The sequence below is a fragment of the Semicossyphus pulcher genome, unplaced genomic scaffold (assembly GCF_022749685.1).
Source record: "Semicossyphus pulcher isolate SPU_LCO1_2020_fin unplaced genomic scaffold, fSemPul1.0.p SCAF_21, whole genome shotgun sequence".
Taxonomy (NCBI): domain Eukaryota; kingdom Metazoa; phylum Chordata; class Actinopteri; order Labriformes; family Labridae; genus Semicossyphus; species Semicossyphus pulcher.
Window position 1 is genome coordinate 3,590,078 of NW_027211695.1, and position 12,824 is coordinate 3,602,901.

The 12,824-nt window shown below is 42.3% G+C and overlaps 1 protein-coding gene across 10 annotated transcripts in view; it reads left to right on the forward strand.

Annotated features, from left to right (window-relative positions):
• Positions 1-12,824, forward strand: part of nrxn2b (neurexin 2b) — a 699,408-nt gene that overhangs the window by 17,598 nt on the left and 668,986 nt on the right. Inside the window, exon 2 of one of the 10 annotated variants that reach the window (XM_069671760.1) lies at positions 12,166-12,175. The exons of the other annotated variants lie outside the window; for them this stretch is intronic. Coding sequence (XP_069527861.1) covers positions 12,166-12,175 — 10 coding nt within the window. The remainder of the gene's footprint in view (positions 1-12,165; positions 12,176-12,824) is intronic. 10 annotated transcript variants of the gene reach the window in all.

Consider the following 12,824-nt stretch of genomic DNA (forward strand, 5'->3'; position numbering starts at 1 on the left):
GTGTGTGATGGATTGCCCAGGGTGATATTTGTCAGGGAAAACGGAACAGCTTGAGGGGCACACTGTTAATCCTGGGGGGCAGCGTATAGTGGTGCCAGCTTGTAGATTCTGCTGTCTCCTGGAATGCCTAGAATCGCAATCAGGGGACGTATGTGGGGAGGCTCAGTTTGCGAGAGGCTTCAGTGGCGTGGCTTTCAGCATGGCGTCGCTGTGTCTCACAGGCAGGTTGACAGATGGTGTGGAAATATCCACAAAAAAAGGAACAACTCAAGAGGGTACAAAGTGATTGTCTCGCAATGTTTGCGTCAAGACAATTAACTTGTTCTTCCCTGTACATCCGGTCCCCCCAATTACATAACGTTTCAGCACACGGGCACGGACATTTAATCACAGTTTTCAGTTTCATCAGCGTCAGTAAGATGATGCCATAATGCGATGCAAGAAAACAGACTACTTTTCACATTCCGAAATGATTATTGTAATTATTCAATCTCTCCATGCTTTCCGAGCAGTCATCAGAACGTAGCACCGCATTTGTTCACAGCCATCCTTCTTCAGCAAAAGGACTTAATCACACATTTCCATAAACACACAAACACATTGACACACATCCTCTGGCGTCACTGCTCACCAGCCGAGCAGGGACGGTAAATATTGACTCACAGCCTTCTCATTAAAGGGCTTTTTGACTGTCGGAGCCTGAAAAGGACATATAGTACACTAATTGCAACTGGTGCAATGCCAGGGGCAGTGTGTGCTGGTGATAATGGTCACCCTTTATCTTCTCCTCTCTCCTGAGTAGGCCTATTGCTTGGGGATGACTTGGACCCAAGAGTGGAATCAGATTAGAGGTCATCCCGGATGTTAGGAATTACACGATTTCACTGTAAATGGAGAAAAGATAGTTCATGTGAAAATAGGGTTAATCTTGTTATTCCCGGAGTTCATGCCAAGTTTACACAATAGGCATAGCTCCTAGTCCCATTTTCCCTGCCAGCTGTTGTCTCTGTATTCCACTAAGCCATGCGTTTGCTGCTAATGCTTGTTGTTAAGCCTTGGTTTAATTTAGGTCCACCAGAGCAACAAAGTCATACAAAGTCACCAGTATCAATTGTAAATTGTGAAATATTGTAAAATGAGACTGCGTGGTTAAAGACTTAGCTCATGAATACAGATGCAAGAACAAGAGAGAGCGCATAGAGGAGGGATGAAAGAAATCACAAGAGGGGGAAAAAGCTCTGCTGTTCACATGTCTGATCAAGCTTAAAAATGCTATTACTCTATTGTCACTGGGGCTGTTCTCCCTGGCTTAACTCTAGAAGATGCACTGACCTTTTCAACACTTTACCACATCAGGTCTATTACTCCCCGACAGTTCACCTCTCCCTTTTCCTTTGCTGGAGGATAATACCAGCCCCTCTTTTTATTGTGATGAAAAGGCAGGGTTGGCTTTAGTGTGATTTCATTTCCTCTGCTCTCCGAGCTTCTATAGGCAGAAGTCCTGACAGTCACTTTACCTGAAAGCAATCACCAGGAACGACCGTTGCTTTAGTGCGTGATTGAATACCAATAAATCTGACCCTCTTTATTTCACCCCGAACACAGAAAAGTGGAGGGATGCCAGCTTGTACAGACAAGAGAGTGGATTATCTTCCCTGGTGGACTTTTTAGCTACACGATCCGGCATGATGACACAAAGCTTCGGTCAAATATGAAGTGGAAAGGATTGATTGAAGCTGATACTGTAATCCATGTAATACTTACAAAATTTGTCTTACCTAAGCCTACCTGTATGTCTTTTTTATAATGTGTGACTGAGGATCTTCTGCTCTTTTCTTTAGCTTTTCATTGCTACTTAGAGCACTGAGATCGTAGTGACTCGGAACTTCCTGTGCAGTCTGCCTCCCAGACATCTGCTTCACTTCAGCACAATTTTATGTGCACAAAATGGGTGATCTTGGCTTATGTATAAAACAATCCCAAAAAACAACATACAATTTTGCCTTGTAGCCATTCGTGGCTAACAGTTGCTGCTACAATCACCATCTGACCCGTAGGCCACCATTTTAAAAGACGTCTTGAATGATTAAAGTACACCTCAAACATCAGCGATCAACAATGTTTGATAACAGTTGTTATTGTCTGATCTATGAAGTTTTTATGTTTCTAAAACTTTCCTCAAGCAGACTTAAAGTTATAATCTTAAAGGTCTCAGTTTCATTTTCTTTGGGGGCACCAATGGTGGGAGAACACATCCCAGATAACCAGACGTCCATGTTTGACTGTCTTTGTTGCAGTTGTAACTCTTGATTTTCCTCGCTGACGGTCGCTTTCCTTTTCAGACTGTTTGCTTCATCTGAGCGTCGAGTTTGTTTCTTTCTCTTTAGATTTTCACTTATTGTTGAAGTTGTATCTGTAGTCATCCATCTTTTCTTTGTTTGTTCAGCCATAGTAGATTACTGTTTACTCGCATCACTTGCAGAGTAAGGCTTTCATCAGTGGGCCAAAGGCTCAATCACCATTGTGTTACCTCATTCGGCGATAGATAGCGACTTAGGAGACATTTATTTAAATGAAAATCTGTAAAGTCATCAAAACATGAAGTGTAACGGCCGAGCAGGAACTCGCAGACTGGGCAAGAACGTGAAACACTGTTGTGAGTCTTTTATGGGCTGCATACCCCGAGAGTAAACCCAGCAGCAAGAAATTGTTGTTGGGCTAAATCGCTGCCAAGTTGGGTCTGATATCCAGCCCTTAATAAGACATCCATGGTGACAAAGGCTAAACCGTGACGCAGGCATCTCATAATGCCTCCCCGGATGATTCTGATAAATAAGGGCAGATGGGTGTTAAGATTAATTCCACATTTTATTTGTGCTGCTAATGACACAGAGGCTGTTTTAGCCCCTGAGAGTAAAGAGCACACTTAATGTGAGCAGACACGATTTGGACCAAAAATAGGATATTCCCATGATACTTCAATGGCAAGAAGACACAGTAGTCTCACCCACATTGCTTTTAATGAATGATCAAACTGGTATTATCTTTTAATCCTCTCCCACTGGAATGCTAATGTTGAGCTATGACTGTGCTGGATTTTTACCAGTGAGACACATTGATTATATAAATCCAAATAGAGTCTTATACACGCACACAGGGACAGACGCACACCTACTCTAAAGTGGGCACAGATGAGCCAGAGATGGATCTGTTTACTCCGTCTGTTTTCAGCCAGGTTACTACTGTGATATGGCCTGGTTTTCCTCTGATGTGTGTGCAGTGCTGTGTGAGTGTGTGTGTGTGTGTGTTGTTGCACCGCACAGGTGGCAGACAGCAGGGACAGGCGCAGGCCAGTGAGCAGGTAGAATACCACCGAGGTGGAAATAACAAAGTCTGGACTCCTCCGCTGCTTGGAAAGGCCTGCCGTGAAATGCTGCAGGTATTGCTGACCGCACACTGTTGCTCCCCCTGCGCTTGACAAAATCTAGTACAGGTGTGGCTTTGTGTGTTTGTGCAGGGCATGCAGGTATATGCTAAAATGACGGCACAAAAACAGCGAAAAACAGGAAGGTGGGAAGTCGATCTAAGAATTTGTTATACCGTAAATTCTCAAATAACAGAAGCTGGCTCAATTTTTCTTGTGATTGACTTTATTAACGGGTCTCGCCTTTGCCGAAATTACAACATTGTGATTCAGATGAGTAAAAAGTCAAAATGGAGCTTTGTCAGGTCTGTCCTCAAGAGGAGAAGAAAACTACTTTTAAAATACTCTTTTCGGATCGATATGATGCATTCAAGGAAGTCGGGAAATCTGAACGCTGAGCGGCTTTCGTGTCAGGGGAATTTATCTAAAGTTGAATTTTAGATCTAGCTTAGAGCTTTAACAGTGATCTGAAAAGAATCCGGTACAAGCGCAAACAGAACAATGAGGCCTCATATTAAAATACGACCACATGTATCTGACATACGCCTGCTTCATATAAAAGCCTGGTAGCTAAGATAAATAAAGGCCCCGCCCACTATTTGAGAAATTATGGTAATTTGGAAAACTATCCTTGTAATGTAACAGATAGTATTGGCTCAAACACAATGATTTTCCCACTTGTTATGAGGCTAGTCTTGTATCCAGGCCAAAACAACAGCAGATTGGGACTTGTAAAAAAAATGGGCCAAACATGTAAAATCAGTGTAGTGGTCCTCTCCATGGATAATTAATGTTGAGAAACAATTACGGTGACATGAATTATTGAGAAACCAGAAATCAGGCTGCTTTTTAATATTTGATCGCCGTGCCCAGGAAGCTCCATTGTTCTCCTGCTTTCACACGTTGATATTAGCCAGCACGCGGTGCCCAGCTGAGAGCCCAGCTGCTGTTTCACCTGCATCTTAAAAGTCCAGGTGCCATTGCCAAAGGTAATCATAACCTCATTACTCTCCAAGAATTCCATTTGTGAAGCAGCCCCAAACTCCGTGATCGCACTAAACACTGGCAGCAGACGGACGGAAAAAGGCAGGATAAGTGAGAAAGTCCAAAACGCTTACCAGCTGGTAAAAATAGTAAATTCTAACACCCCATGCTTCGGGGCCTTAGCTGCTAAAACATCTACTATACGCTTGACTCTGTCTGACCTGCATACATGAGTGATCAAGCTTTTTGGAGTGTGAAAGTGGCTATGAGGCGGAGGAGGCGAACAGAGGAGAGACCAGTCAACTCCCTTCTGTTCTGTTTCCTCCGAAGCCCTTCTTTTGTTCTAAGGTTTTTGGCAGCGAGCCTCAAGTCCAGTTAACTTTCCCTCGCAGTGATTTGTCTGTGACACATCAGTAGCTCACAGAGCCGCTCGACTCTCTCATCTCTGAGAGTCAGGGGTGAGCATGAGTGCCAGTTCTAGGTATCCTGTAAGTCCTGCCCCGAGTTCAAGTTGTCACATCAGAGACAATTCTTCACAGAAAATAAGTCTATTTTTCCAAGCGGACAGACAGGTCCACGAATAAGCAGGCAAGCTGGGTTTGATCCCTCAAAACAATTGGCTTATTAGTTGTTGCACTTGGCACCATGTTAATTCAGATACTCTATGGCATCATAATAAGCATGAATACCAGTGTAGGCAATGTATTTCTATTGCAAGAATTGAGCATATGACAAAAACTTAAAGACCCCCTCCAGTGAAAATCCAGTGTTTAACCTTGTAAACATCTCCATGTGGTGGTTTGAGACGTCCCAAACCTCAGGAGCCAATCCCGTTAATGGACGGGGTGACGCTATGCATATTGTTATGTGTAACCTATGGCAACCATTTGGGTGATGCGCCAGCCAGCTGTAACCGTCATCGTAATTTTTGCAAACTCACTACTGACTATTAACGTCAACGTTACTCCTACTTATTACTACATTTCAAGTGAGCTAAGTTTCAACAAGTTGCCACTAAACAATGGCAGAGATGTGATTTGTCTTCACGACGGAGGGGGCGGGTTGAAATTAGCATAGTGGGCGGGGACTATGCAGATTCAGGAAGTTTTAATGAGGTAGGAGGAAATGCCTTGGGAGGATGTTCACAAGATAAACATGGGGTAAAACATTCCTGGAGCTGGTCTTTAAACATGTACATAGTGGAAATTACTTACAAAATATTGTGTTCATGTTTCTCCTTTAGATTTTTTTGGTGCAATATGTATCTAAGCTAGCCTGTACCTCTTAGTTCTGTGAGTGTGTGTCCGTTTCTGCATGTATTAGAGAGAGTGCGCATCAGAATGAGTGCGCGAGATGGAAAGCTTGTTGTCGCTCTCTGGCTGTTTTTGGCCCACGCAGGGCTCGAGCAGGAAATCTCCCTGAGGTGAGGCAGGCATGTGTGGAGGCAGCGGTGAGCTCGTCCTCGTCTTCCGGCATCACCGGATCGGCGAAAGCATTATCATGATGTGAGGAGATGAGTGAAACAAAAGCTCGCCGTCTCTCATTTTTCCTTATGAGGAAGAGCGCTACTGTGCGTCCCTGTGTGAGTAGCAAACAGCGACTCGCGTGTTGTGTGCTACACTGTTTTTTTGTTGTAGCGAGGTTAACTGAATATCTGATTTTTTAAAAATAGAATATTTATAATGCCCATCCCTAGTTTATGTTGTGAAACTCTGTGCTCATTTGGATTGATGAGCTCACTTGGCCCCCCACTGCATGCTGCTGTCTCTGAAATCTTCGGCCTGGTTTCGGCAGAAATGTTCTCATTGTGTCTTTGACATCCCAGCTGTCATCACACTTTCTCATCCTACATGTATTACAACAGTGCCTCCTCCTGCTGTGCATACCATGAAGCCCTCCTATTTAGTGACTCACTGACCCTCTTTCTCATGTACAAATCTGCACGCTGTCTCTTCTCACTCTGGTGAACAAGACAGAAAAAAAGGCTCGCTATATACCCCCCTCCCCAAACTTCTCCCCTCAGTATTTCCTGCCTATACTTCAATGACTACATTCTCATTCAGGGGTGGAGAATAGCCTATGCTCCCGTTTCCCCTTCCACATAAGGGAATGATGAATGTTTCAGTCAGATGAGGGACAGCGAGGGGCTGGAGACGAGGTCAGGGGTTGGTTCGGGACAATAATGCATAAATCTAAGCAGAAATGGATGTCCTGAATCACTAGCCAGAGCTGCAGTCTTCTTTTTGGTACAGTAGCGCCACAGGCCAAAAGTCATTCCATCAGACACATTCAGCCTTTTCTGCTGTGCTGTGGATGGAGCACATTTCACCCACACTCTGTGTCAGGAAACACAATGCACTCCATTTAGAAACCCAGAGAGACATTTCTAACAAAGCCACTGTCCAGCAGACAGGTAAACTTTGTGCACCACGAATCTGCAGGTTGTTTTAAAGAGACATTTTCACAAAACAGGGCCTTTGAAGTTGTGATTGTTTGCTGTATTTTCTGATGATTTTCTGGTGCAATGCCGCAGTTGTTGACCTTAACAGAGAAAGCTGCGGTTTGAAGTTTGTGCCGTCTGCCTCTGTGATCTTTCTTTCTTTGGTTTTCTTGGACGTGGGCGTGAATCACCCCGCGAACACGTCTCCGGCTGTGTTCACAATAAGATTTTTTTTGGGTGAACTTGTGTGAATCATTTATTTAATCAGTACAGGGTTCATCAAAGCGGGTCAGAAGTATTTTCTGATGTATTTCAACATGTCCTCAAATTACTGCACTTACATGACTGACATTGCCAGACTAATTCCCCTCACAGGCGAAAGGTTATGCGTTTCATTAAGAGTTAGAATTTATTCTGAACAAAGTGCAAAGATGATTCACGGGCATAAAAACGACAGGTGATGACATGTAATAGCTCTGAGTTACTCAGCCTTTGAAAGCCGAGCAAATCAAATTGAAGCAAGGGCAAACCACAGTCTAGACTGAATCTCATATCCTGCTTTGTTGAATGTGCTTCATACTAAAATGAAGACCACAGAAAAGTCCCCCATGTTTACCCGAGGCACAAAGCAACACTCAGAGTAACGTTATTACCATCATCTTTTACTCAACTTTCACCTTTATGACGGTATCACTGGTTTTTACTTGCCTGGTTGTGTGTGTGCAGTTTGTCTCGATTATGAAGTTGTAAATATAGTTTGAGAGCAGTGCTGTACGCATAAAGTTGTTATTACTTGATTCCCCGTGCAACAAACATGAATTATGGAATGCAAAACTGCGCTGGAAGCTGCTGGAGGTAATTTACATCACCATTGAAAAACAATAGAAATTGTAATAGCTTTCAAGTTAAGATCTATCTTTTCTCCTCCACATCTATCTTCCCGGCAATATTGGATTTCCAGCTCTCTTGAGTTGAATGCAGTTGCCCAAAGCAGCAGCAGCCGTCGCCCACCTTACCCCCTTATTTTTTGACATTAGAGGCAATAAGATAATGGAGCCCTTGCTAGCAAAGAGCAGGCTAATAAACCTCAGAGCCATCCACTGGGCCACATAATGATTTTGATAGCAGTAATTCAGTGTATGACTAATTCAGGGAGGCAAAGGGGATTAGATAGCGGATGTTTTCTTTTTGGCAATATTTCTCTCTGTTGAGTTAGGGCTCAGTGCTTTATTGGTAAAGAATTGATGACGTTTATCTTCAGTATTCACTTGATATTACTCAATATTAAACATTACACGAATGACTCAGATACTGTTTGTACTCCCTTCATTACCCGCCAGTAATAAAAAAAGTAATCTTCCCACATCGTCAGACCCAGAATATATTATGTGAGTCATATAATGTTTTATACATGAATGTAGAACAATACAGTTACAACTAAGGTTACCCCAAACTAAAGGTTTTCCTCGTTGAGTAGTTGTTGCAAGTTTTTTTTCAGTTAATAATCTAAATATGAATATGTTTCAGGCTTCAGGAATTTATTTGAATTCAAGTGCTGAAAAAAATTATGTTTTAAAGTAATAATCTCAAACATTTAAATAAATGTCTGTTAAGTCACTATTTATCGCCGAATGAGGCAACACAATGGTGATTGAGCCGATGGCCCACTGATGAAAGCCTTTGCATTTACAGTATTACAGACTGGGTGTCTGGTATGACAGAAAAAATCTCAAGTGGCGCCCGGTTAGTGATGCGTTTTCCATCAGCCAGCAGTGGTTGGTCTGCCAGAGAGGGTAGGCGGAGCTAAGTGGCTGCTTTTCCGCTCTCTGCAAGTGTTGTGAGTAAACAGTAATCTACTATGGCTGAACAAACAAAGAATAGATTGGTGACTACAGATACAACTTCAAAAATAAGTGAAAATGCAGCGCTGGTTTAGCTCAGTTGGTAGAGCAGGCGCCCCTTATGCAGAGGCTTCAGTCCTCGACGCACTGATCGCAGGCTTGACTCCCGGCCTGCCGATTCGTTTGGTGCATGTCAACCCCCACTCTCTACTCCCCACATTTCCTGTCTCACTTCATCTGTCCTATCTAATAAAGGCAAAAGCCAAAAAAATATATCTTTAAAAAAAACCCTAACAAGTGAAAATCCAAAGAAAAAGAAACAAATTCGACGCTCAGATGAAGGCAAACAGTCTGAAAAGGAAAGTGACCGTCAGTGAGGAAAATCAAGAGTTACAACTGGAGCCAACCGTGGACATCACACATGCAGCACTGTCTGGATAGCTGAGAAGTGTGCTCCCGCAATTACTGTTTATCACCATAGGTGCCGCCAAAGAGAACGAAACTTTTTAGACAACTATGTAGAACAATACAGTTACCCCAAACTGAAGATATTCCTTGTCAACTAAATAGTTGTTGTTCAAGCCCTTCATCGAGTTTTGTTTTAAAGTTAATAATGTAAATATATATTTTATTTATATATTTTCAGACTTCATCGTCATCGGATCATAGCTGCTTACTAGCTTACCCAACTACCTAAGAATGATAACGAGTGCTATATTCAGTCATCGTAACAAACACAATACTTGGTCCTTTCAACAACCGCATTACTTGAACCTGATTCATATCGTTCATGTTGTCTTCTGATAATCTTTTTATCATCCTTTGTTGCTTTTATTCTTTCATCTTTTCGTAATCTTTATTGTTTTAAGTTCCTTTCTTCGGTCTAACTGTCTTATCGCTTTCGTTGTTTTTATTTGCGTTTATTCTTATTGACCTTATACTTTATGATTGTGTTCTTGCCTTTTGTTGAAATTTTCTAGACTAAAATAATAATAATTATTATTATCATTATATCTCAACACCTTGTGACTGACTGCTGTAACTACACGACCAATGGAAAGCATGTGCTTCACAGTGTCTGACGTAGAACCTCACACTTCCTTTGTACTAACACAAAGAGACTCACTTTCCATGACAAACCCTCCAGACTACGTCATATGCATACATTACCCACAAGGCCACTTTCCTTAAAGGGGACGGCTTGGCTTATAACACTCGGAGAGCACTACTGCTCCTGAAGGAAGGGAGCGTTTTTTTCTCTGACCGACTGACCAATAAAAACTTGGACCTCTCCAATAGATTAACAACTGTTCAGCCCAAGGAACAACAGGGTAGAGTAAGGTTCCTCCAAGCCGAACTATAAAGAGATTTTAGGCCGTATAAAAATATATTTTGTCCACATCTATCCCGCTTGATCAAAATCTTGCTTGTTAATTTGGACACCTCAACCCAGAACCCATCGGCCTTGCCCGGCAGACTGTAATTTACACATTCATTCTGACATTCATCACTTCCCGGCTGCGGGGAGCTGAGCCGCTGTGGGCTCACTACCACAAACAGCTCTCTCCTCAGAGTGCGGTGGCATTTTTGGAGATCTATGAGGGTGTTTATGAGCAGCTTGAAAAGGGCATTTTGCAGATTTATGGATGACAAGGCTAAATGATCTATGGAAAACGCGGCGGGAGAAAAAGAGTCATTGATGTTGATTGTAGAAAGTGTTTTTTTGGCAGTGTGTGTGTGTTTAAAAGGGGTGTGTCCATTCCTCACAATCCCACGATATCGGGGGACCTTCCGCAGTGCAATTTGACAGGGACAGGAGGAGGTGGGGGGGGGGATATAAATGAATAAGTAAAAAGGTCACGTCAAGCCATTTTCATAAAAGCTCATTAACTTTTATTTGCTGCAAAAGATGTCTGTGTAATTAGAATAACAGAGATTGAGCTAATGAAATTACAATAAACAGTGGTGGAGTGGAACCGAAAAATAATAATGGAGAGCTCACGTGGCTCTGAGACTTAACCGCACATTATTGGCAGGTGACCTTTCAAGGAGATTGAGGTAGCCCCCTGGTGGGTTTTGCGAGGTGAGGTCTTTCTGTATGCACGCTAACCTGTGCGCAATCTTTGTCTCCTCTGAGCTTCTGAGCAGATTTCCTCACGTGATGGGGCGATGCGGTATCAGAGAATTTTACTGCTGCTCTGACCTTTTATTCATCGGCCCAATCATTGCCTATTGGCGAGGAAGTACAATAATAAACGGCAACTTATTGCGCCGGCTTTCTCCACACATTGCTTAATAGAAACGAGCAATCACAGAGCTCACACTTGTCACTTATTAGCTGCTAAATGCCGAGGGAGGCTGCTCATCTCTTGCTGACAGAAGACTCGGCTCTGGTAGGGTTGTGCTAACAAAGGGAAAGAAAGTTTCCACTGCAGCCACACAACATGAACTGATTTCAGTAATTAGCTTAATTTCGACCTGAGAAGAAGGAACTAATTAGTGAAATGTGCTTGGTGCAGTGCTCAGCAGAAGCTGCACACACCCAGCTCCACATTAAAGACTCTGCGCTGGACATAATTGGACACCAGCCCTCTGCTCCCATATATTATTGACAGTGGGCAAGTATGGGTTTCACTGGATGTCATTAGCACGAGGAGGCATAAATGATGAATGATACCTGATGTTACAGTTGTAAGAGGTGAATGAGGTAAGGCTCTCCTTAAAACAGTAATCAATGCTCACTCAGTTGAATCACCTCTTTGGTCTGATATGTCTCCAACCTTCAGGATGAGGAAGTCATTCAGTGTGGGCGGTGAAGCCGAGACATCATTCTTTTTTTTTCTCGATTCGAAGCATGTGTGTAATCAGAGAATTAATGAGAGAAAAGAAGGTTATCATACGGATAAGATTGAAAGGATTTGCTCCAAAGTCACATCAGCACCAGCCTTATGTTGTTCCGACACCTCACCTTTCTAACCTGTGTGATACCTGGCTCGCTTCCATAGATATGAGGGAGATTTGTCAGCCTCGCTGTTTGTTCGCCGTGTGTGCTGATAGCCTGGCAGGCTGTTTGTTTGTTTATTCCCTGTCTAGGTCAAAGCAGATGCCCTCGCTCTTCTTCTCTGCCTTTTCACTCTCTCACCCAGTCTCCGAGTCTATGAACCTGCACGGGCCCTGTTGTGCTGACCTTTTCAGAAAACTATATGTTCTGTAAGGTAATGTCAAAGCATCCAACACTCTCGTCCAATGCATGCTCTCTACAGAACCTGAAGATGTCTCCGGTGGTTGTTAAACTCGTGATCTATCCTTCTTTAGTAAAGACCTGAAGGTGAACAAGGTGCATGGTTGTTTTTGAACTATTTAGTTTAATTGTGCAACAGATGGTGAAGATTTCATGTCCCTTTTGATACAGCTGCTCTAAGTGAAGAAGCTTTCAGAATTAAACATTTATTTGAAATTGATTTTGGGAAGAAAAGCTGTGTCTACATAACTCCACTCATCATACATTAGTGTTTTTCTGTCGTATGGATTTATTTATTATGTTCCACAAAGGTCATCAGTGTTGGATGTGAAGGTAGCTGAGAGCAAAGTTTGTTCTAAGAGAAACAGGTGCAACATCGAGGCACAGCTCTGTCGCATCACAACCCAACATGACATTAACAAATTCATTACATATTTTGTTTTAATTTCTTATTGAACCTTTATTTAACCAGGAGAAATCCCATTGAGATTAAGAGCCTCTTTTTCAAGGGAGTCCTGGCCAAGATAGGCAGCAGCAAATACAAAACACAGTTACAAAATTACAAAATTAAAAGACAAACAAAAAGACAAAAAAAAAAAGGATATAATTGTAAGCAATTTAAAAATATAAATGTGTTTGTTATCCAAGTGTTGGTTCATATTGACTATTTCATACATGACTTCAGATGTTAGATTGTACAGTATTTCTGTATGCTAAAAGCTAACATTACAATGAAAAAAGTGCACAGATGTTGATAATTATATGCATTTTCTTTCATTTCTTTACCATTTTCTTTTATGTTGATAGACATCAGGACTCAATATGATTAAAACATTGAATCATTCATTCACATAGACACATTTTACACTTAAAGTTGTAATCTCGAACATCTCA